This window comes from Haliotis asinina, chromosome 12 (assembly GCF_037392515.1).
Source record: "Haliotis asinina isolate JCU_RB_2024 chromosome 12, JCU_Hal_asi_v2, whole genome shotgun sequence".
Classification (NCBI taxonomy): domain Eukaryota; kingdom Metazoa; phylum Mollusca; class Gastropoda; order Lepetellida; family Haliotidae; genus Haliotis; species Haliotis asinina.
Genome location: NC_090291.1, coordinates 54,424,380 through 54,446,880, shown reverse-complemented (window position 1 = coordinate 54,446,880; position 22,501 = coordinate 54,424,380). Strand labels below are relative to the sequence as shown.

General features: G+C 39.8%; 1 protein-coding gene across 4 annotated transcripts; it reads right to left on the bottom strand.

Annotated features, from left to right (window-relative positions):
* Positions 1-682: 682 nt before the first annotated feature.
* LOC137257966 (AKT-interacting protein-like) lies at positions 683-22,501 on the bottom strand. 4 transcript variants are annotated; one of them, XM_067795490.1, is made up of 10 exons: positions 22,439-22,501; positions 14,381-14,489; positions 13,073-13,287; positions 12,694-12,758; positions 11,444-11,550; positions 10,755-10,843; positions 10,157-10,255; positions 9,462-9,569; positions 7,953-8,029; positions 683-3,897 (listed from the first exon to the last, which is right to left on the bottom strand). In XM_067795490.1, exons 2-10 carry the CDS (start codon positions 14,408-14,410, stop codon positions 3,884-3,886), a joined length of 804 nt encoding a protein of 267 aa, XP_067651591.1. In that variant the 5' UTR covers positions 14,411-14,489; positions 22,439-22,501; the 3' UTR covers positions 683-3,883. The 4 variants fall into 4 exon arrangements, with proteins under 4 accessions (XP_067651591.1, XP_067651587.1, XP_067651589.1 ...); XM_067795486.1 differs by having other exon boundaries at positions 683-3,876; positions 7,969-8,029; positions 22,439-22,492; XM_067795488.1 differs by lacking the exon at positions 22,439-22,501 and adding an exon at positions 18,819-18,908 and having other exon boundaries at positions 683-3,876; positions 7,969-8,029.

Sequence of the window (22,501 nt, the reverse complement as noted above, 5' to 3'; positions counted from 1 at the left end):
TGTCATTTCTGGTGTCTCATCATGATATTGATGGAATATTCTAGCTAACAATAGTGTAAAACTAAACTGATGAGCCAGCCACATAGTTAACCTATGCGACAAGCATGGAGAACTGGGCACCATTCAACACTAAATGGATACTTTAATTATTTGATCATGCTCACCATCCAAACTGGTGGTAAGGTTTCGCTGACTTGGTTGACATGTCATATGTTCCCAATTTCGCAGACAGATGCTCATGATGTTAATCAATGGATTGTCTGGTCCAGACTTGATTATTTACAGACTGCCACTAGATAATTGGAATACTGCTGAGCGCAGCAGAAAACTAAATTATTCACTCAAAGGTGATAAGCATCTAGGATGTGCATCTCTTCAAGTATCCCTCCTACATCGAGTGGACTCAGACACATCAGGATATAGCTGAGATACTATTTAAGTGGTGCTAATACCAATATCACTCATTCATTCAACCAATATACAAGCCTGGCAAACTTTGAGTGTTGTGAGTTTGGATTTACACTCCCCCACAATATTAGTGCGGGACACCATTGTACCCATGTAAGGAATAAAACCCATGTCTTCAGCATGCCTAGCAAACGCTTTAACCACAAGGCTACCTCACTGCCTCTTCATGGCAGACAATCATCCATTAGGTTCACACCACAAGCAATAATAGTTCTTTTGTATGGGATCTTTATTCACAATGGTTTACATGTTCATGGTGAGAGACGATGGAATATGAAACGTGTCAAATATGAAAATAACATGCTTTTCCATCAAACAAATGTATAAATTAAACAGTAAAAATTACACATCCTTCACCAAACATTTCTCTTTGTACAAGAAAGGGTTTGAAATTTTCAAGGAATCAGAATCACTTGTTCACTGTAATATTCATTGAAAAAAACAGCTAATATCTTTTTATGAAATGCTGTAAAAATGGCAGCTGGTGCATACTTTCATTGAAAAGTCAAACATTATTTGCATTTAGGTACATGAATATCAAAATAAGCAGTCTGTTTTGATTCTGACTGACAATGTTTTTTGTAATTACAAAACACTCATATCTATTGCTAAAGAAAGCTCTTCACGTCACAAGCAACATAGCAATTACCCTTCTACCCATGCTTGTAATTACCATGATTACACCACACAGAATTCTTTAGGATCCATTCATCTTCGATAAATAATATCATTACTGATGTATATAATTAAGATGACATAACATAACTCTACATTGCAAACTGACCTTAAAGTGCACCTGTTAGAGCCTTTATTTATCACTGCACATACAACACTGGGCATATTGCTTTTGTGTTGACAACTGTGTCAACTACATACAGGGTCAGGGCACCCAGTGTCAATATTTTAGGGCTAGCATGAACAAAAAACTTTTAAAATAAAGATTACCTTATTTCACTGATTCAAATCACTAGATATACTCACTGGCAAACAAGGATAAGTTGAGCACTGACCTGACAAATGACCCCTATCAGCATGTATGTCTGCGCCAAACCAACTTATCCTTGTTTGCAAGTAGTCCTTCCAGTGCAGCACACAGGGCTAGCATCCCGTCAGAGTGCTTTAGAGTTGGTCCTAATGCTGCTGTCCACGGTTTTTCAGCTCAGTGACAGCATGTATCTCAATGAGGGGGGAAGCCTGAAGTGACACTGGTCTTACACACTAACACTTTACAATAAGCACTAGTATGATAAACAGACCTAGCAACACACAGAAAATCTGGATTCAAACTCCATTATTGTCTAAGGGAGGTAACTTTGTAGGCCAAATTGCAGTTCTAAAAAAAATGGGGTCCCCGGAGTATGAAAAATAACTAATGTTGTCCCAATCAGTGAAACATTTCCTAAAATGAAGCATTCCTACGCAGGTAGCACATGACTTGGGGCCCTGAGATGTCCATGCAACTGGACACTATATCCACACAAACAATATGACTGGAATAAAGGCACCTATATGTATTCCTATGCATAGATAGTTCCTCCAGACTGCCAACAATAATCTCGTCATAAAATGGGTCACTACAACCACTAGACTAGATGTTTGGGGATTGGGCAACTTTCTACAATGTCATGTTCAGTGCCATTTCTTGTTTTGCAGCCATAATATAAAAAAATCTCCACAGTATCATGATGTGCTGCCTAATCCCTATACAGCCTTACCAGTCACTATGCAAAAGAAGGAAAAGACCACAATTCTTTCATATCGCAAAAGTGAAAGTCTTGGCATGAAAGGATTGATGGATCCTAACTTCTTTTGAGCAGTATATAATACAATGACAATCAAAATATTTTGATGACAATAAAGCATGCTCCTTGGTGCAATGTTTCACATAACAATGTATTTTGTCACCTCTTCAACACTGACCTTAAAGACAAATCTTGGAGAAAATGAAAACATTGACTGAGGATTGAAATGACCCTTTAGCAGTCACATTAACCTGTACAGAAAAGATTTATATTTTAACAGCGTAAGTCCTATTCACCAGTACAGATGTTTATCAAGATTGGCCATACATACAGCTATCTGAACAATGGGTCTCCCTATTGTAAAGTCCAGTCTACTGACATTTGACTGTGACATCATTTATTCAATCCATCAGGTGTCATCTTATCCCACAAAACTACTTCAATAATTAGTAATTTATAAGCTAAATGTTGACTATACACCCCTCAACCATTGTCCATGGTGTGCAGTCAACATGTCAACCCCAATACAGCACTACTCATAAACACCTACCTACTTAACAGTGTTAGTACACACTTCAGTGTTGTTCCTGTTTCAAGATGGGCACAAACAAGTCAAATGCAATTCTAAAACACAATCATGAAAATGCAGCTTTATCATAAACAAGTACAAATCAAGTCTTTATTATCACATAAATGAGCTAAAAGTTTGACAAGCCGAAGTTATAGCATCATTGGGATTATCATGTTCATGCAAAGCCCATCAAACAACATGCAACTTAAAAATGATGTACATTGCAAGGTGGGAGGATTAAATAAAAACAGCTGGGTTTGAATAAAAGTGACAGGGAGGATGGTCTATTTGTTTTGTTTCTTAATCATTGTTTGTTAAAGAACTGTTGCCCATTCAGAACAACCTAACATTTTGTTGACATTACAATATCGCAAATAAATTCATTTTAAAAAATGCAGCTACAGAGTTCTTCCACAAAAAGCAATTAAATAAAAGATTCTCAAAATCAGTCTCCATTTTATTTTCCATGACTTTCTGTAACGATACTCAGTTCCTGACACTAAGTCGAGTCGGGAATACATGAACAAGTTGTTCTCTTCAGACAGGTATGGCCATCTTGGTTAATATTTTAGGTTCTTCCCAGTGAGTGGGAGAAAAGAATACATACCAATATTCAGAAGTACTATTCAAAGTATTTGAAAACATGAGAAAATGGCAGTGATCACAGTCTGAATCGTGAGTCTTCTTTGAAGCTGATATTTTCCTGCTTCCATTTAGGTGTTTAACTGTTTCTATTTATAGCCAAGAATGATAATGATCACTGATGCTCACTATTGCCATGACGATGTTACAGACATCAGGCTGACACATACACATTTCCTGAAGGTACAATGCACAAGTCCAGTGTCTGTCAGTCCAGATCCTCAATGAATAAAATCACCATTTTTGTCATGACACGCAATTCATCATTTGGGAGTTTCTGAGCTAGACACAGAGCACCTCTTTGATCAAACACAAACTCCTCTTCATACGTGTGAACGCTGCCTGCTACGCTGTGGCTGGGTCCTCACGGGACAAGATTTGCGTTGTGTCCAGAGAAACCCAGGACAGACCTAAAGATGGCGGACTGCCACTTCGACTTTCACCTTGGCTTGTCTGAAAGTCAGACATCAAAGACTGAAAACAGAAGGTTCGTGGGGAACGCTGCAGTTAAATTAATACACCAGATTGAAACTTTGAAGCAAATAACAAGAATGAAGAATGCATGACACAGACATCACACTGGACACATGAACTGTCTGAAGACACTGCAATATTTCAAACTGGTGGAAAATTTGAAATGTATTGACAAATACAACAACATTATTACAGACCAAAAGAGGCAGCCAAATACTGTGAGTGAAAGAATGATGATACAAGAGACAGGAGTGTGTGTGAGATGTGCGACACCCTAGTGAGATACTGTGCTGTGTGACAACCTAGTGAGATAGTGTGATGTGACAGTCTAGTCAGACATCGTGATGTGTGACACCCTAGTCAGACATTGTGCTGTGTGACATCCTAGTAAGGTATTGTGCTGTGTGACACCCTCGTGAGAAACCGTGATGTGTGACACCCTAGTGAGAAACTGTGCTGTTTGACATCCTGGTGAGAAACTGTGATGTGTGACATCCTAGCGTGACATTGTGATGTGTGACACCCTAGTGATATATTGTGATGAGTAGCACACTAATAATTATCATAATAATAATAAATGCATACTTTTAATGCACCTGTTCCACACCCTAAGGCATGCTCAAAGTGCTACAGAATACAGTGGCAGCTGTCTTACTCAGACCCTAAGTAACTCGGTTTTCTGTATAATTCAGACCAAACTGTAGGTCCTGGCAGAAGTTAACTAAGTTATCATTACATATAGGCGAACTAATTCGGACTTCATGTAACTCGGATTTCGGCCCTTCATGGTAATTTACTATGAAAACATCGCTAATTAGATCGGACTAGCGGGAATGGGGACTGCCAGAGGCGGAAGTCCTTTGTAGTTAGCCGATTACCAACTTCAAAGAGTTTATCAGGTGTGATGATAATCAAATCAATAAAAGGAATCAACAAAGAAGTTCAGCAAAGCTGACATGACTGACTCAGTGTCATTTTGATGGTATGCGGTTTTGTTATAAAAAGACGATATTCCAGTAATTTCGAATTCTCATCAGTGACAAAATGCCTGAACCAATGATACGTTGTATTTGTAGATTTTTGTGGAGAAGATTGAATCACATGCGCTTCCAAACAAGGGCGTTATCCCACGAAATAGCGAGTAACATGAAAACATGGTACATGTACGTCACTTCTAGCGCTTGTGCTTACGGACAAGACATGAAATGTGTGTTGCATTGGAAACCACCTGACGACAGAGCATTCTAACAATACATTATTTATAAAAGATGAGGTGATATTTATGACGGAATTACAGTTTTGATAATCTACTGATATGCAATAATGTCCATGATCATCTTTTGCCCTATTACCCTGAAAACATGTTACACCATGGTAAAAGTACCATGCATGCGTATCTCCTGGTCAAAGGACTAACTCTTGACTCTCACCAGTCCAACTCCTCGTAATTCGGCTTCCACTGTATTTACAATGGAGTATTTACAGCTGAAATAATTAGTAGAATGCTGTGAAAAAGTGCGTTTAACGTCTGGACTTAAAAATGTCAATTGTGTTTGAGCTTTTAATGGCACAAGGGAGACAGTTCCAAAGCACAGGTGCAGAGTACAAGAATGACCGGTAGCCAAAGGATTTCAGTTTTTAGGATGGGATGACCAGTAGATCTTGAGTGTTTGAGCACAAGTTGCACACGGGGACATACGGATGTAGGAGTTCAGACAGGTAGGAGGGAGCCAATCCATGGAGGCACTTGTATGTCAAACAGAGGATCTTAAAGTCAATTCTGGCCTTAACTGGTAGCCAGTGCAAATCTTTCAACACATGTGTTATATTGGAACGTTTAGAAGTCTTGCTGATGATGCGAGCAGAAGTGTTCTGTATCTTTTGAAGTTTCTCAAGGAGTGTACAACTGACTTCAGTTGCAGGAGTTGTTGGGTATTGCCGAATGTTACCAATGGATTTCAGATGCAAGTAGCAGATCCTGCTCAAATGATTAACATGAGAATCCAGAGTCAAGGAAGAGTCAATGTGGACACCTCATTAACAACATCAGAGAACTTGATGTCTGCATTTGCAACTTTAAGGAAATCGGTTTTGACTTTGTTGAGTTGTTGCTTTGTACCAACGATAACTGCTTCTGTTTTAGTGTCATTGAGTTTAAGCACTTGATGTCCTGTGTACATGTAACTAGACAGTGAAGAGTTGTGGAGAGATCTGACACATGAAAGGCTTTCAAGAGCTGAGTGTCATCAGCATAGGTATTTTGAGAAACTGTGTGGTTTTTAGTAATCATTCTGACATATCCAGTATACAATACAAACAGGACCGGACCAAGGACTGACCCCTGTGGCACACCACATGTGATTGTAGCGCCTTTAGATCTCTCGCTACCAATGACAACAGATTGCTGTTGGTCAGACAGATAAGATGATACCCATTGAAGGGCATGGCCTTCAAGTCCGTACTGTTCTTTAAGCCTAGACAGGAGTCTATGGTGGTCAATTGTGTCGAAGGCCGCAGACAGGTCAAACAACACTAGAGCTGCAATCCTACCATCATCGACAGCACAACAGAGCTCATTCGTCACCTGCAGTAGTGCAGTCTCTGTACCATAGTATTGCCAATACGACTGGAATTCATCCAACAGAAAATGTTTGGAGAGATGGTCTTTAAGCCTCACATGTACAGCCTTCTCAATTATCTTGGAAACGAAGGACAAATTTGAAACAGGTCGAAAGTTCTGAAGATTCTGAAGGTCAAGATCTGTTTTTTTCAGCAAAGGTTTCACTACAGCATGTTTAAATCTGTTAGGAAAAACATTGCTCACCAAACTTGAGTTGACAAGTTTAGTAATGCTTGGCAGAAGCAGGTCAAGATACTGAAACAGAGTCAGGGGTTAGGGGTCAGAGTTGCAGGTGGTTGGCTCTGAAGAGCGGATAATTGATTCAATATCCTTTAGACTGAAGGGTGCGAACTGCATTAATGGATCGCCTGTGAAGAGAGGTTCACTGAAACACCTATCAACGTCCTTGACTAAAAGTCCTTTTCGAATGGTATCAATCTTTGAGATGAGTTGAAGAAATCTGCTAGTTCCTTGTGACTTTGTCCGGGAGGTAATCTATCACCTCCATCACCAAGCAGGGTATTCATAAGCCTGTACAGTGAAGCAGGCCTCCCCATACTATCCTCTATTCGGTGAAGACAATATTTCCTTTTAGCGGAGATGATTAAAGAGGTGGTAGCATTTCGGCACTGTTGATAAATCTGCCTGTGAATTCCCAGACGTGTCTTACGCCACTGACGTTCAGCTCTGTGCCGTTGAGTCTTAGAATGACGAATCGAATCGTCATACCATGGAGTGTACTCAACTGCTGGAGTATGTTTATCTAGGAGAGATATGAGGGTGTCATGGAAGAGCTCAACATGGTCATCAACATCAGGGGGAGGATCAGTGAGGAGGTTTGAATTAACCAAGTCCTAGTCTGAAACTATCTATGACACATCAAGATTGACTGCCTGTTGTTTGGCTTAACTAAGTCAGTCGTAAAGAAGACAATGAAGTGGTCAGACATCTGGTAATCGATGACTTTAACTTCTTTGATAAAATGCTGTAGTTGCTATGTGTGATAATCCAGTCAAGGATGTTGCCAGATTTATGTGTGGCAACAGACACATGCTGGGTAAGGAAATATGTATTCAATAACTGAATATATTTACTAGTTACTAGTGAGATATTGTGATGTGTAACACCCTAGTGAGAAACTGTGCTGTTTCACACCCTAGTGAGATGCTGTGTTGTGTGACACAGTAGTGAGATATTGTGATGTGTAACACCCTAGTGAGATATTGTGATGTGTGACACCCTAGTGAGATACTGTGTTGTGTGACACAGTAGTGAGATATTGTGATGTGCGACACCTGTAGAGGTCAGATGCTGTACTGCTGTGCTGTGTGATACCGCTAGATGTGGGATGCTGTGCTGTGTGACACCTTTAATGGTGAGATGCTGTGCGAGTGTGGCAGCAGATGAGGGCAACACATCGTCACAGCAAGATTACCTGGAACTACATATACCTTAGACTCCAGCATCTCCTGTAAAGCCTCCTCATGCACCAGAGGCTGCCACTCACTGAACCTACAATGCAACAAAGAACCTCAGTAAAAATTCACATTACAAAACACAGGACATACAGCTGACAGACATTCAAAACTGGCTAACACAGGAGATAAGGTTAACAGACATTCAAAACAGGCTAACATGGGAGATACAGTTGAGAGAGATTATTCAATATTTTCCACATGTCACAACAATAAAATTGCATCATACTCCTTTGCAGACCAGTATGATGTTATCAGGTACTCTAACATCACAGTCAAATGACATCTAATCCCAAATGATGATAGTTAGTTGCAGCTTTTCACTGTTGTCAAACTGATGAGTGAGTGAGTGAGTTTGGATATACGCCGCCTTTAGCGATATTCCAGCAGTAACATGGCGGGTGCACCAGTAATGAGCTTCACACATTGTACCCATGTGGGGAATTGAACCCAGGTCTTCGGTTCTACAAGTGAATGCTTTAAACCACTAGACTACCCCACTGCCCCTTAAACTAAGAAGTTAGAGGAATTTGGTTGGATGATAAACAGAATGTCACCACTTTTGAATATATCAACACTTGTCAATATCAGCTTGAAATTGCTGACATATTTGATAGTAAAAGACACAAGGCACATGCCCTATGTCTAACAACTGGTCGTTCTTATCATCATGACATATCCACACACAAAACCTACATGACCTCTTTCCTTGTTTCCTATGTACTGAAGTATATAGTGAGGGGGAGGTAATAAATGGTATTGTTCCAAAGGCCACACACAAGTTACATTCTAGCAGAACTATGTCATTTTAGCAACAGCTCTCATTAGATTACATACAATGTCAGATCTGATAATAGCAGGAATCGAAATTAAGTTTTCTTTGAGCGTACCTCATGGGCACTGTCATGATAATTTAAGTGTGCCATTTCAATTTCAGGTGCACCATAAATTCATGGTCTATTAAACTGAACTTCAAAACATTACATATCTTGAAGTGAATGTAAAAGTTGTAATCGTATTGTAACATTCACTAATAAATCATGAGTAATAAAACAATGCTAGGGTTGTATTTCTGTCTATTTACTGACCTCAGACTGTGAAAAGACATTGATGAGTATCTGTCTGTCTGACCTGTACACTTTATCATTGTTCATAATGTCACTTTAAATAAGGGAAGATAATAATGGTTAAAACATACTTGAATGCACTTTCGCAAACGAATGAAGTGTGCCATAAGGAAAGGCAGGTAAGAATTTAATGTGCCATTTCAATCCTAGCCATGCCATCAGTAAAATGGCACCAATAATTTTGATCCCTGTAATTGTGTGAATTATCTACTTTTAAAGAAATGTTTGAGGGATAAAAATATTACTTATACTTATCCTGATTCATGCTACAAGCTTCTCTCTCCCCAACACAAAGGACACTTGATTACATGCAAATCAACAAATTGCAGGATAAACTCCTACCTTATTGCATAGGGGTCATCAGACGCTGGCGGTTCATAGATGCGCTCCTTCGATGCCTGGACTGACTCCAATACCCTCTTCTTGTAGTGTTCTGGGTCCTGGTGGTATCTATAGCAACATAATGGTATCAATAGTAACACAATGATTGGTTGTTGGTTTTGGCAACACCATCAAACATTGCACCTAGCAACAATCCAAGTTTTACGCCACACTCAGCTACATTACAGCCATATGGCAGCAGTCTGTAAATAATCGAGTCTGGTCCAGACAATTCAGTGATCAACATCAGGAGCATTGATCTGAGCAATAGGAAGCTGATGACATGTGTCAACCAAGTCAGCAAACCCAACTACCCGATCCTGTTAGTTGCCTCTTACGACAAGCATACTCGCCTTTTATGCAAGCATGGGTTCTGAAGGCCTATACAAACGCCAAAAATCTCTAAATAGCAAAAGGCGCAACCATAGGCTGAGATTACTATTTCTATCAAGTTTGGTCTAAAAATATTCAACGGTTTCTGAGTTATGCTCCGGAAACAAAATGATTACAGACTGACGGACGGACGGACATACGAGGCGTCGACTATATCCCCCTGCATTACAAGCCAGGGTGATAATAATACAAGGTTACTATAGAATTCTATGGAAAAACATTTGGTGCTGTGTAACCTGGGCATACAAAATAAGACAACTCACAAATCAGCAGCTTCTTGATTCAAAGGAGCCTTTGTTTCAATCTTGTAGAATATTCTTCTTGCATACAGTAAAACCTGCCAGATGTGGTTCACATTGCGCCTGTCAAAATACAGCATCTCAACTTCAAAACAAAGAGCTGGAAACAATACAACTGTTGTCTGTCATAATATACAGAAATGACTTGTGACCTCTGGAAGAGCTGAGTCCGTGATGAGATTGTCACTTGATACAGAAGCAGTCAGAGAATGTCCTGAATGTGATCAAACTACTTTACTAGGAAGTAAACAACACTCTGACAACATTTGGATTGTCAGACTCAAGATGGTTACAATTTCTTGCAGCCATAGTTAGTTGTGTTTTTCCAACACACTATGAAATCCTAATGAACGTATGATTCTAGCAAATGTAAAGATTGTCAACAGACATAGGAAAGTAATATTTTTATTTGATAATCTGCCATAATAAGTCAGGCAGGTTGGGTGCTGATTCTCTATACTCCTTGTTTTCTACATAAAACTAGTAATGACATTTTTAAGTACAATGTACCCATACATACTTTTTCATTTAAGTACATGAATAATTGTCTAGACGGAGATACCTCCACTTGGGGAAGCCCTTCTTCACGTCCAGCAGGCCGGACACTGGATGGACTAAAGGATGGAACACCGGGTACTCAAACACCACGCTCTGAAATAGAAAAATATAACTCATACTTATAAGAACAAACCTATTTTGTTACAGACTCCTTGCAATGAGACAGGCATGGTAAACCAGGCAACACTTCTGTCCCTGATTCCCATGCGGAAACAAGTATGGGGAACAAGTAAGTATTGTGTACTGGAACCTGTTCTGTGGCTGAATACTGGGGAACTACTGGCAAACAAGGATAAGTTGGACTGGCGCCGAGAATGTGTTTATGAGAAGTAGACAGTGCAGTGCAGTGAGCAAACCCATTCTGTCTGTGAAAGGGAGAGCAGATGTAGGCTTGTACACATGCAGTCCATGACTATGAAATAGATTTGGCACGTAATGAAGTGGTGGTGATTAAGCACCAGTGGGAGGCACTCATATATGCTAATCCAGGTCAACTGTCAGGTCAGTGCTTAACTTAACCTTGTTTGCCAGTAGCAGGGGTATTGTAAATCTGTTTTGTCCTTGAGCACCTGTTCTTCCTTGAGGGGAAATGATGGGTCTCTGAGACAAGTTTTGTCTTGGAATAACATCAAGAGGGAGATATGAGGGGTACAGATGATAAAGAATGGTTTAATATAAGACAGGTGTACTTACAGGACAGTCACAGTCCGTGTCGGGAAAGTTGTCGGGGATGGTGAGTGTGAACCGAAACACCCCTTCCTGGTACAAGCCTTGCCGGATGAACAGCACGCCATTCCAGACTGGAACAAACAGGTGGAACATCTCCCATTACAACTGTCACACAATCCAATGTGTGTACAAAAGACCACACCTGACCTGACCATTAATGAGAAGGATCTGACAGAGTGGCGACATCATCCATTACATCATGGGGGTGAACCTGTGGTGAAGATCCATGGTAGAACTGATCTTCAATAACCCATGTGGGATCAGGTGACAAGTTCACTGACTTGGTCACTGTATCCCAATTGCATAATTCAATGGTCATGCTGTCGATCACTGGACTGTCCGGTCGAGACTCGATTATTTACAAACAGCCGCCATGTAGCTGGAATGTAGCTGAATGCAGTATGAAATTATAACAAAAATCACACTCACTCGTTCACAGGGGTGATGGGTGAATGAGTGAGACATTGAGGTTTATGCCACTTTAACAATATTCCAGCAATATCATGGTGGGGAACACAAGAAATGGGCTTCACAGATTGTACCCATGTGAGGAATCACCGTGGTCTTCAGCATGAGCGAACACATTACCCACTAGGCTACCCCACCGGCCCCAGGGGTGATGGGTATAGGTGAGCACAAGGATACATATCAGCTATACTTCTTGCCAAGCTCTGTATCACAATGATCAAAATGGAAAGCACAATGAATATGGACAGTACAAAGCAGAAAAAGCACCATATTTACTGATTATCATGTATGTGTCACAGACTCATTTGTGTTCTGAAGTAGACACAACAGGCTGAACAGGCTTGACACTGCGTCTGTTGATGTTTGACACTGTGCATAAAGGCTTGACACTGTGTGCATACAGGCTTGACATTATCTGTACAGGCTTGACACTGTCTGTACAGGCTTGACACTGTACAGGCTTGACACTGTGTCTGCACACAGACTTGACACTGCATCAGTACAAGCTTGACACTGTGTCTGTACAGGCTTGACACTGTGAGGGTTTGACACTGCATCTGTACAGGCTTGACACTGCGTCTGCTCAGGCTTGACCCTGTCTGCACAGTCGTGACAATGCGACTGTACAGGTTTGACAATGTACAGGCTTGACACTGCATCAGTACAGGCTACACAGGCTTAAAACTGGGCTAAAGATCATTACAGTGTAGCATTTCACACATTACAGTTTCACAAACTAAACTTACTGCGGGGTGATTTGGCAGACGGCATGACATATATGCCTGGTGCTTTCAAAGAACACAGCTGATTGCTGCAAAATAATAGAATATTGATTATGAAAATTGAAAGTATTCATTAAGTAGAAACTAGTAACAATATTCACGGTCATGCTGGAAGGTACATTTTTCCAGAAACAGTTACCAAGTTATTTGAAAGAAATTACACACTGTTACCCACAGACTATGTCACCATCATGTACAGTCTCTTGGTAACACATCTTCCAACAGAGCATGTTGCCATCATGTAGAGTCTTTTAGGGCAGTACATCTTCCCTCAACATAACACACCTTCCCTTTAGATAATATGTCTTTAATCCATATATGTCCAAGATCTTTTCCCACTTACTACTCGGCCATGAGATTGTACTCCTGGAAGAAAGGCCCATAGCCATTGGGTCCTTTAGATACTGGCATTGTGTGTTGGCTTGTATGTCGTAACATCAGTTCCTGGGAGTCTGGTGAAGGAATGCTGGGTAACCTCCGCCCATCTGACCGGGACGGAGGCCGAGGGGAGGGTGTGTCACTTGGAGATATGGCTACTCCTGCTGCTGCACGGGAAGTCTGGAAACATGCAATACGTTGTTTAAACCACACACTTACAATGCATACATACCTAGAGTGTTTAAAGATGGAAGAAACTTATGGTCTATATTGGCCTTCTTAAATTTCAAATGGAAACCAAACAGTTTAATGTGACCACTGTTTTGTGGCAACACATATCTGTAGTTACCTTCACCTTACCAGTGCCCTGTGGCACCACATACCTAGAGCTACCTACACCTCATCTGTGCCCCATAGCACCACATACCTAGAGCTACCTACACCTTATCTGTGCCTCATAGCACCACATACCTAGAGCTACCTACATCTTATCTGTGCCCCATAGCACCACATATCTAAAGCTACCTACACCTTATCTGTGCACCATAGCACCACATACCTAGAGCTACCTACACCTTCTCTGTGCCCCTGAGCACCACATACCTTGAGCTCCCTACATCTTAACTGTGCCCCATAGCACCACATATCTAAAGCTACCTACATCTTATCCGTGCCCCATAGCACCACATATCTAAAGCTACCTACATCTTATCTGTGCCCCTGAGCACCACATACCTAGAGCTACCTACACCTTATCTGTACCCCATAGAACCACATACCTAGAGCTACCAACACTTTCTCTGTGCCCCTGAGCACCACATATCTGTAGCCACCTTCACTTTATCAGTGCCCCACAGCACCACATACCTAGAGCTACCTACACCTTATCCATGCCCCACAGTACCACATATCTGTAGCCACTTTCACTTTACCAGTGACCCACAGCACCACATATCTATAGCTACCTGCACTCTACATGTTCCCTGTGGCACAACATATCTGTAGCTACCTGCACTCTACATGCTACCTGTGGCACCACATATCTGTAGCTACCTGCACTCTACATGCTCCCTGTGGCACCACATATCTGTAGCTACCTGCACTCTACACGTTCCCTGTGGCACCACATATCTGTAGCTACCTGCACTCTACACGTTTCCTGTGGCACCACATATCTGTAGCTACCTGCACACTACATGTTCCCTGTGGTACCACATATCTGTAGCTACCGTCACTCTACCAGTGCCCTCTGGCATAACATATCTGTGGCTACCTGTACTTTATGACCCGGGGTGCTGGACATCTCCAACCATTGAGCCCAAAAAGTCTGTCACACCTCCGTATGACCGTCACCTTGTTGTCATTGCCTCATGGCTCCGGCTCTGAAGAAAACAAATCCATCTTGTACACTGATATCACAACGAGAACTAGACAATTCATGTTGTAAACAGGTAAACAGTCCTGAGGCAGATGTAGAGTATGACCCAAACAGTTGGTGCATCTAGTGCCTCCCCTGTACTAGATCTATTAGTGCCTGCTTTAGGCTCTACAGTCAATACCTGCTGTATACATACTGTATTTCCCTTTGCATAGAGTTATGTTTTTCATTGCCCCTCAGAATCAACCAGGCACATCTGTAGCCTGCCCTAATCTGGTTGTCATTATTATGACTGTTATTATGATGATGATCTCTTCAAAATTGCCACATAAACAGTCATAACCACTGTGACGTTCCTTACAAACAGGACATCTTGTTTTTGTACTCACTGTGAGCTTAGTTTAAGTCAAAGCCAGGTGTCATATATCAAGTCATGACAGCCAACGCAGTATGACACGTTCCCCAAACCCATTACTAACAGGAGTTAACACATGTTGCCTCAGTGAAAATCAATATGAATATGAATTTTAACACACATATTATTTATTACACACAATTTGTTCCTTGACAATGATCAATATTCAAACCAGAGTGTAAATAGTGGATTGTCTGCAGTAATCATGTTTACACACAAGATTCTAGTAATTACATATAAGGTGTACAATGTTATAACATCACAACACTGAATTACACAGTCTACAACAACACAAGAAGATCTACATCCGTTCGTGGATCAAGTGGGTATTATAAACCCCTATCAGCATATATATAATGAAGACACAGATTTTAAAATTGTACAAGGCAGGGTTATTATCATACATATACAACCGTGATGACAACAATAAACAATCGTAACAAAGTGACTGTCCCATGTTGGGTATAAACAATCCATACTGCTACACAGTAACACATGTATACACCTGCAGTCCTACAGCAGACAGAGTTGACAGGCAGTTCACCATGTTATCACCTTGATCTGGTAATCTGTTATATAGATCTGTCACTGACAGTTACATCACAGCAGGAGGCTATCACTTAGGTAAGGCGCACTGATCACTGGCTAAACACACTTTCTCAATGATAACAGACACTACCTCTCAGGTAGAGGTGCACTTATCATATCTTAACCTTCAACCACTTGTCAACAATATACATTGACCAACTGGAAATCACATTAAATGCCTCATGAATCAGAAGGAAGCTAGTAGTATACACAATGAAAGAAGTTAGAGTTAGACATTACAAAGTCAAATCAGTAAATACTTCTTAAGTTTACCTTTGCGGTAAATAAATGTTCTACCCATCAGACACACAAAAGAACTTCTTTGAATATTTCTTAGATGAATCATCACAGTGGGGGAGAGCCTTGCCGGGCATTTATACAGGATTCAAACTGCTATCTCCTGCCAGGAAAACTGCACTAAAATGAAAACTGTTATTTAAGAAGATCAATTTTTTAAAACAATTTACAGTAATCTTAAATGTCAGACTTCACCATTTTGTCTTTACTGGTCCTCAGTGATATACAAGTCACCATTGACCTTATTCACCCTGATCATTCCTTGACATCACTTAATTAACACTAACTGAGAATGTCCATTGGAGAATATTAACTGCACCTTGCATACAAATATACCAGCCTGTGAACAGGTGTCAGTACCACCATTTATGTCACGGTCTGTGTCAGAATGTTTCAGAAACAAATAAAACAGGTCGTTAATCATAGTCAACAGATGTAACAAGACATGGATATCTACCTTGTTTTCAGCATGACTAAACAAGCTCACAAACATATGAAACCACAGTTTAGTTACAAATAGTTTTGTTAATAAGTAACAGCTTTAAAATATTTCCTTGTATCTGTAGTGAAAAACCTGTCTGCCAGGGTGACATTAACAGTGCAACCCATCCATACACAAGTGGTGCAAGTGTCTACCTCACGACCACATGCACAATACACTTCCTCCTTGATGCATAATACCTAACACCCCCACCACTGATGGATACTTTCCTCTACATTATCTGACATCCAGCCAATATATCAAATAAATATCACAAACTATTAACACAATCACATATTTTCTAAACCAGTTCTGATGACATTATCCATTATTAATCAGTTGCAAAAGATCAATGTGGAAACATTTCTGATATTTGGCAGATCATATTTATTACTTAGAGATCTATACCAGTGATAAAGCATTTGAACAGACTTTGTATTAGGGTGCAACAAATCAGCTATGAATATAATATGCTTCACAAATATTTCATGATGAATACAACCATTTATTCATGATTAATTTCAAGAAATTAAAATAACAAACATGCAAAACATCCAAATGATACTTTCTATGAAACAAAAAAGCAATACAATGCAAACAATGCTGCTTGTAGCCCAGTGCACATGTTGTAAACAAGTTATGCTACTGCCACACTTTGATACACTGCCTTTTTCAAATCTCTAGTAAAAACACTAGTCCCAACCCCCTCCCCCATCCCCAAGAAAAAAAACATTCAAAAAGTATATTCATAAATCTTTGATGTGTACAGAGACACTGATTAAAGTTGGTTCACAGTACCAAAATCTGTCCTCAGCTTGGCATAGGACGAGTGCAACAAAAGATGAAATGACAGAGAACCTAAATCACAAATGCTGTAGAAATACTGTGAAAAATGAACACAGGCCACGATCTTATTCCTGAAGATGATAGAGCCTTCAGGTGAAGGAGACCATGGTAAAGACTTCTGCATACCCATCTTTCATTGTATCATAATGGAAGTTTGTTTAATTCATGATTAGTAAACATGGTAAAGGACCCACATTTCAGGAAAAGTCTCTTAAATTCTTACCTTTAAGCACAAACAATTACAACTTCCATACCAAAATCCCCAAAATGACACATTACCACAGAATGGGTTAACTCGAATACTCATTCCAAGCATAGGCTTTTAGTAAAATTACTTATTTTTTTATGACCACAGCTACTCCTACACTTTGTGTGGTGTCCTGGGCCCACCAGGAAAGAAACACCATCAGTCATATCCTCTCTCTCCATCTCACCTGAAACTAGGACAGACATCAGTGCTGATATACAACTCCCCATGTGACTATACAGACATGAAATATGCTGCTTGTCAACATTCTGGGAAGGTTTAAGCAGTCCCTGTGACCTTGAACCAATAACGTACTTAATGACTTCCAATGAACAAGGACCCACAATCTGCTGAAAGTACAATCCATATTCCCCCTCATGTTCCTATTCAATACACAGGTATTCAACACACACATTCCCACGCGGGATAAATTTCTTTTAGGAAGTGAAATTTGTCTATGTGTATTGGAGGATATTTCATCACCCTGAGTGACTGGCTCTGTACATGATATTGTTTAGTATTAATGGAATCTCATTTCTCAGAAAAGTGAAATTGTGAAAGCAGAAAGATTACCTAAATGTCTGAAAAAGATAATCACTTGATTATTCTACATCACATTTCTCAAATCCTATTTAAGTATTTAAATTTTTAAAACTTTTGACTAACACAAAATTTTGAAGACAAAACTACTCACTGCAAGCAAACACAATACAAATATACAAGTTAAACCTCCTTTGACGAGGGTGAAAAGACCTCTACCTCTAACACAGTTAGATACCTGAACAAACACACCGCCACACAGAAAGAGACTTTCACTTCCTAGTTTGTGTAGTCTGGGATAGGTGTTGACTAAATCAACAGGTAAATAGTCGTTTCTTAAACAGAGAATGTGTCCCAGCAAGGTAAGCATGTGCCAAGAATTCCCCCTTAGACTGTCACCCATGACTTAGTCAAGTAACATCAACTCCCACTGAGACAAAGGTGAACCCTACAACTATGATTATCTCCTGGCCTTCGACTAACTTCAAAGTACAACACTACAACTGCCGCTTAGATTTCTGGAGCTGATAAGCATCTACTAGATTATTTTCACTTGGGAGGTTTAAAATTCCAAGCAAATGAAAATCTGCTGTTTTTTCATTTTTTTCCCACGTAATGACATTTTAGCAGTTGTAGCAAATTAGGTAGACAGTTTTATCTCCATGACAACACATGTTGACATTGTTTACTCAGCAACATGTCTTTCTGACTAGTAGCAAAGAGATACGTTCAAACAGTTTTAAAGCTATATGTGTAGATAGAAGACAGCATGTATGTAAGGTAATGCTACTTTGGGCACTAAATACTGAATAAGCTAGCGACCAGTTATCGCCATATTTAAGGGTTTTTTAATGATTTGCTCCACTATTTCTCAACAGAATGAAATCAAATTTATCTTGGTGATAGATCAGCTATTCACCGATGTTTTCTGCTTGTTTACAGTTGCCAATCTTGTTTCTTCAAAACGAGGTCAGCAGGAAGCGCGGTAAAATAACAAAACTCGCTCTCACTGTGAATGTTGAGGGATGCTGATTTTAGCTGATGGGAAGATGGAGATGTCAACACGGGGTTGAACTTATCAAACTTGACATTTTAAGTAGTTGTTTGCAATTTTGGCAATGTTTTTCTTCTCGTGGGGAAAACGTAAAGGTAAAGGTGAAAATTCACAGTTATATTTTGTCAGTATCATCTGCATGGTATCTGTCAAGTCCATATAATGGAGATAGAAATTTGGGTCAATTTGGCCATACAGCTTGAATATTGCTGAGTACTGTGTTGAACAATAAGCACAACTATTTTAAATATATCAGAAGCACCATTACAACATAAACATTGTCTGACATTAGGATTGCTCCAAACATCACAGGTACATCTTACTATATCAGTTTGAATGCTGTTCCTGTGAAACTGTGGCTTCTGACATATTGCCTTGTGAACATGGTGAAGACAGCACTGTACAGAAGTGACTCCCTTGAACTAAATCAATGACGGACAGTTGCAGGAAACACATCTGCTACATTATACAACTTGACTGATATCAATCAATACTGTCTGGTACAACACCCTCTGCATGATCAGCTATGTGGTAAAACACATGTCACGTATCTGAATGACGGAGTGAGGGACTATAATGCCACACTCGGCAATATTCCAGTTATATCATGGAGGTATGACAATAATCACATCTGGACCAAACAATCCAGTGATCAACAGCATGGGCATAAATTGGTATACATGTACAATGACATGTGTAAACTATGTCAGTGAGTGACCACCCACTTCCATTAGATGCCTCTTTTAACAAGAATGGGTAACTGAAAATAACTTTAACCTAGATCTTCTGGATATCTGACCATTACTCGGAAAAATCTGTAATTTGAAACTAATACTGTTATACATGTTACAAATATATTTAGAAAATTTCCAAATCCAACATCAAATATTCTGGCACTCATATTGAGTGGAAGGCGCTAACACATACCAGCATCCAGCTAAAACATTTGATATCTAAGCATTATAATTTATCAGTACAAAGCTCTGTTCCTTGAAATTGACAAAACATGCCAGAATTGAGGTCTGTATTTTTTCTATGCCAAAATACTTTACAAACGCCAGTTCAAAAATTAATGTATCCAAAACCTAAAACACCTAATCATAAAATGTTGAATGTCGATAGATGTTGACATTCCACAAACCATTTTGAGAAAGTAACACAACTGATACATAAAATACAGCCTTTCTTTACAAAACACCTTAGCCATATAAAACCTACTGAACACGGATTAAGTTACGCACTCGTAGAAGGTATATGCATCTATCTTCATATCCCTACAAGCTGAACAGTTCATGATTCATGAAGCCAACTACTCTTATTTTCTACAGAACCATACAACTATCAATATCTGTCTGCAGATATGACATGCCGTACAGTCATGAAACCTATATACTAAGTATTTTTCCACAAACTATCCACACCAGCACTCAGTCAACAATAACCTTACAGGATACAGTACACATAGTCTAACTCTAGCTCTTAAGTGCATTTATGAACAGCTACAAAACACTTATGTTTATCTGTTTATACAGATAACTATAACGTGCCACCTGAATGGCAGACAGATTGCTGATACTCTTCACTAAACAGGGTAAAGGGTTTACTATAGAACATGTCTTCAAGTATGTTACACTAATGGCAGCTGAACGTAAAATATAATACTCTTTCTTTAACAAATATGCCTTCTTTTCAACTTTGTGTCATAACAAAGATAGGGCTGTCTCATTTCCATGCACCCTCCTTACCTTGATACATGGCTGGCTAAATAGGTCAATAACTGACAGCCATCAATTGGAAAGCATATATAAAAGTTGTACCATCACTATAAATAAAACTGTGATAGGGAAATGTCTTTTCATATTTGGATCTCTATTACTGTCCAGGGATTGAAATAGTGCTTAACTTGCATGCCAAGGCATGGTAAATAAAATGGCACTGATGAAATGGTTTCAAAGTGCCATGGTGGAACAACTAAAATAATAATACACACCATAAAAAAATATGACAAATCTGACCTACTTATGTGATTCCAAACCTATTTTGCACCCATCAAACTTTCAGTGGAATGCGCAGTCTCTCAGGATAACATGGTCATGGCCGTTTGAAAGCTAGTATGCACAACAGGAAATCCTGTTGTGAATGATAATCATGACAACATAGGTTGTGGGTTAGTTTATGGGTACAGGACAAATCAAGCTGATCTATATTTAGAAACATGCTGGGAAGTTCAGCATACCAATCACACCTTGCTTTCGCTTCTAAATATATCAAACCGTTTAAACTTGACAACAAAAATGATGCAGAGGTACTCTGAAAGAAGTTTCAGATCTGACACTTTTGTCTGTATGACATCCAATAAAATCTGAGCAGCACTGCCAACAAACCTTTGCAGCTGCAACTACAATCTTTGTTGACACTGGCAAGTTTGGGTGCAATGGGTAAGTGAATGAGTTTAGTTTTACGCCACACTCAGCGGTTTGTAAATAATCGAGTCTGGACCAGACAATCCAGAGATCAACAACATGAGCATCGATCTGCACAATTGGAAACCGATGACATGTGTCAACCAAGTCAGCGAGCCTGACCACCCGATCATGCTAGTCGCCTCTTATGACAAGCATACTCGCCTATCATGGCAAGCATGGGTTGCTGAAGGCCTATTCTACCCCAGGACCTTCATGAGTATTGGCTGCAATGGCAGTTTAGGTGATTGGCTACCATGAAAATGCAGAACCAGCAATAGGAGGTAAGAAAAATATCAACCCGAGCCGTAGATGCTCGTAGATTTGTTGGAATGCATACCCTGGAGATACCAAGGTTGGTGTAGACCAGAGTCACTTACTCATTATATGTGTACATTTTATACACTAATATATCTAAATCGTTTAAAGCAAGCATTGCATGAATAACTTTATCAACTTCAAAATATTAAAAGGACAGCAAACTTAATTGAGTACCTCCTTCAAAATACTGCTGACAATATGAATGTCAGTTATTTCAAGTGCCCCTGATTACTGGGTATACCTTGGCAGCTGCAATATGGCACACTTCACAGCAGATGCAAGGCTTACCATATACACCCAAACCAAAACATGTCAATGATTATCCATGGTATGACTTGAGGAGATCAGTTTGACATTTGTAACGCCCAGACAAGTAATGATTTTGTTGGATATTTCCAAACCGTTATAGATGATATACTTCTTAATGAATTATTACCAGCGAATACAGTTAATGAGTTTTCACAAAACAGACGTGCATACATACCAGGTGTGGAGGTATCCTAAATATGAACAGCTTCTATTGGATAGCATAACAAATATTACACATACCGTTTCAAAGGAGCCGTCCTGCCCAAGGAACGGCGGTAAGCGCAGCTATGTCTGACACAACCATTTGCAAATAACTTACGGAATTTTCCCGTTAAGATTTCACATTTACACAAGTTGAGTAACTCAGACAGATTAAAACAAAGCAATGTTTACCTGTAACATCGAGTTTCTGTGACTGTACACGCACTGCCATCTACTGGTAGCCGCAGGGGAAGC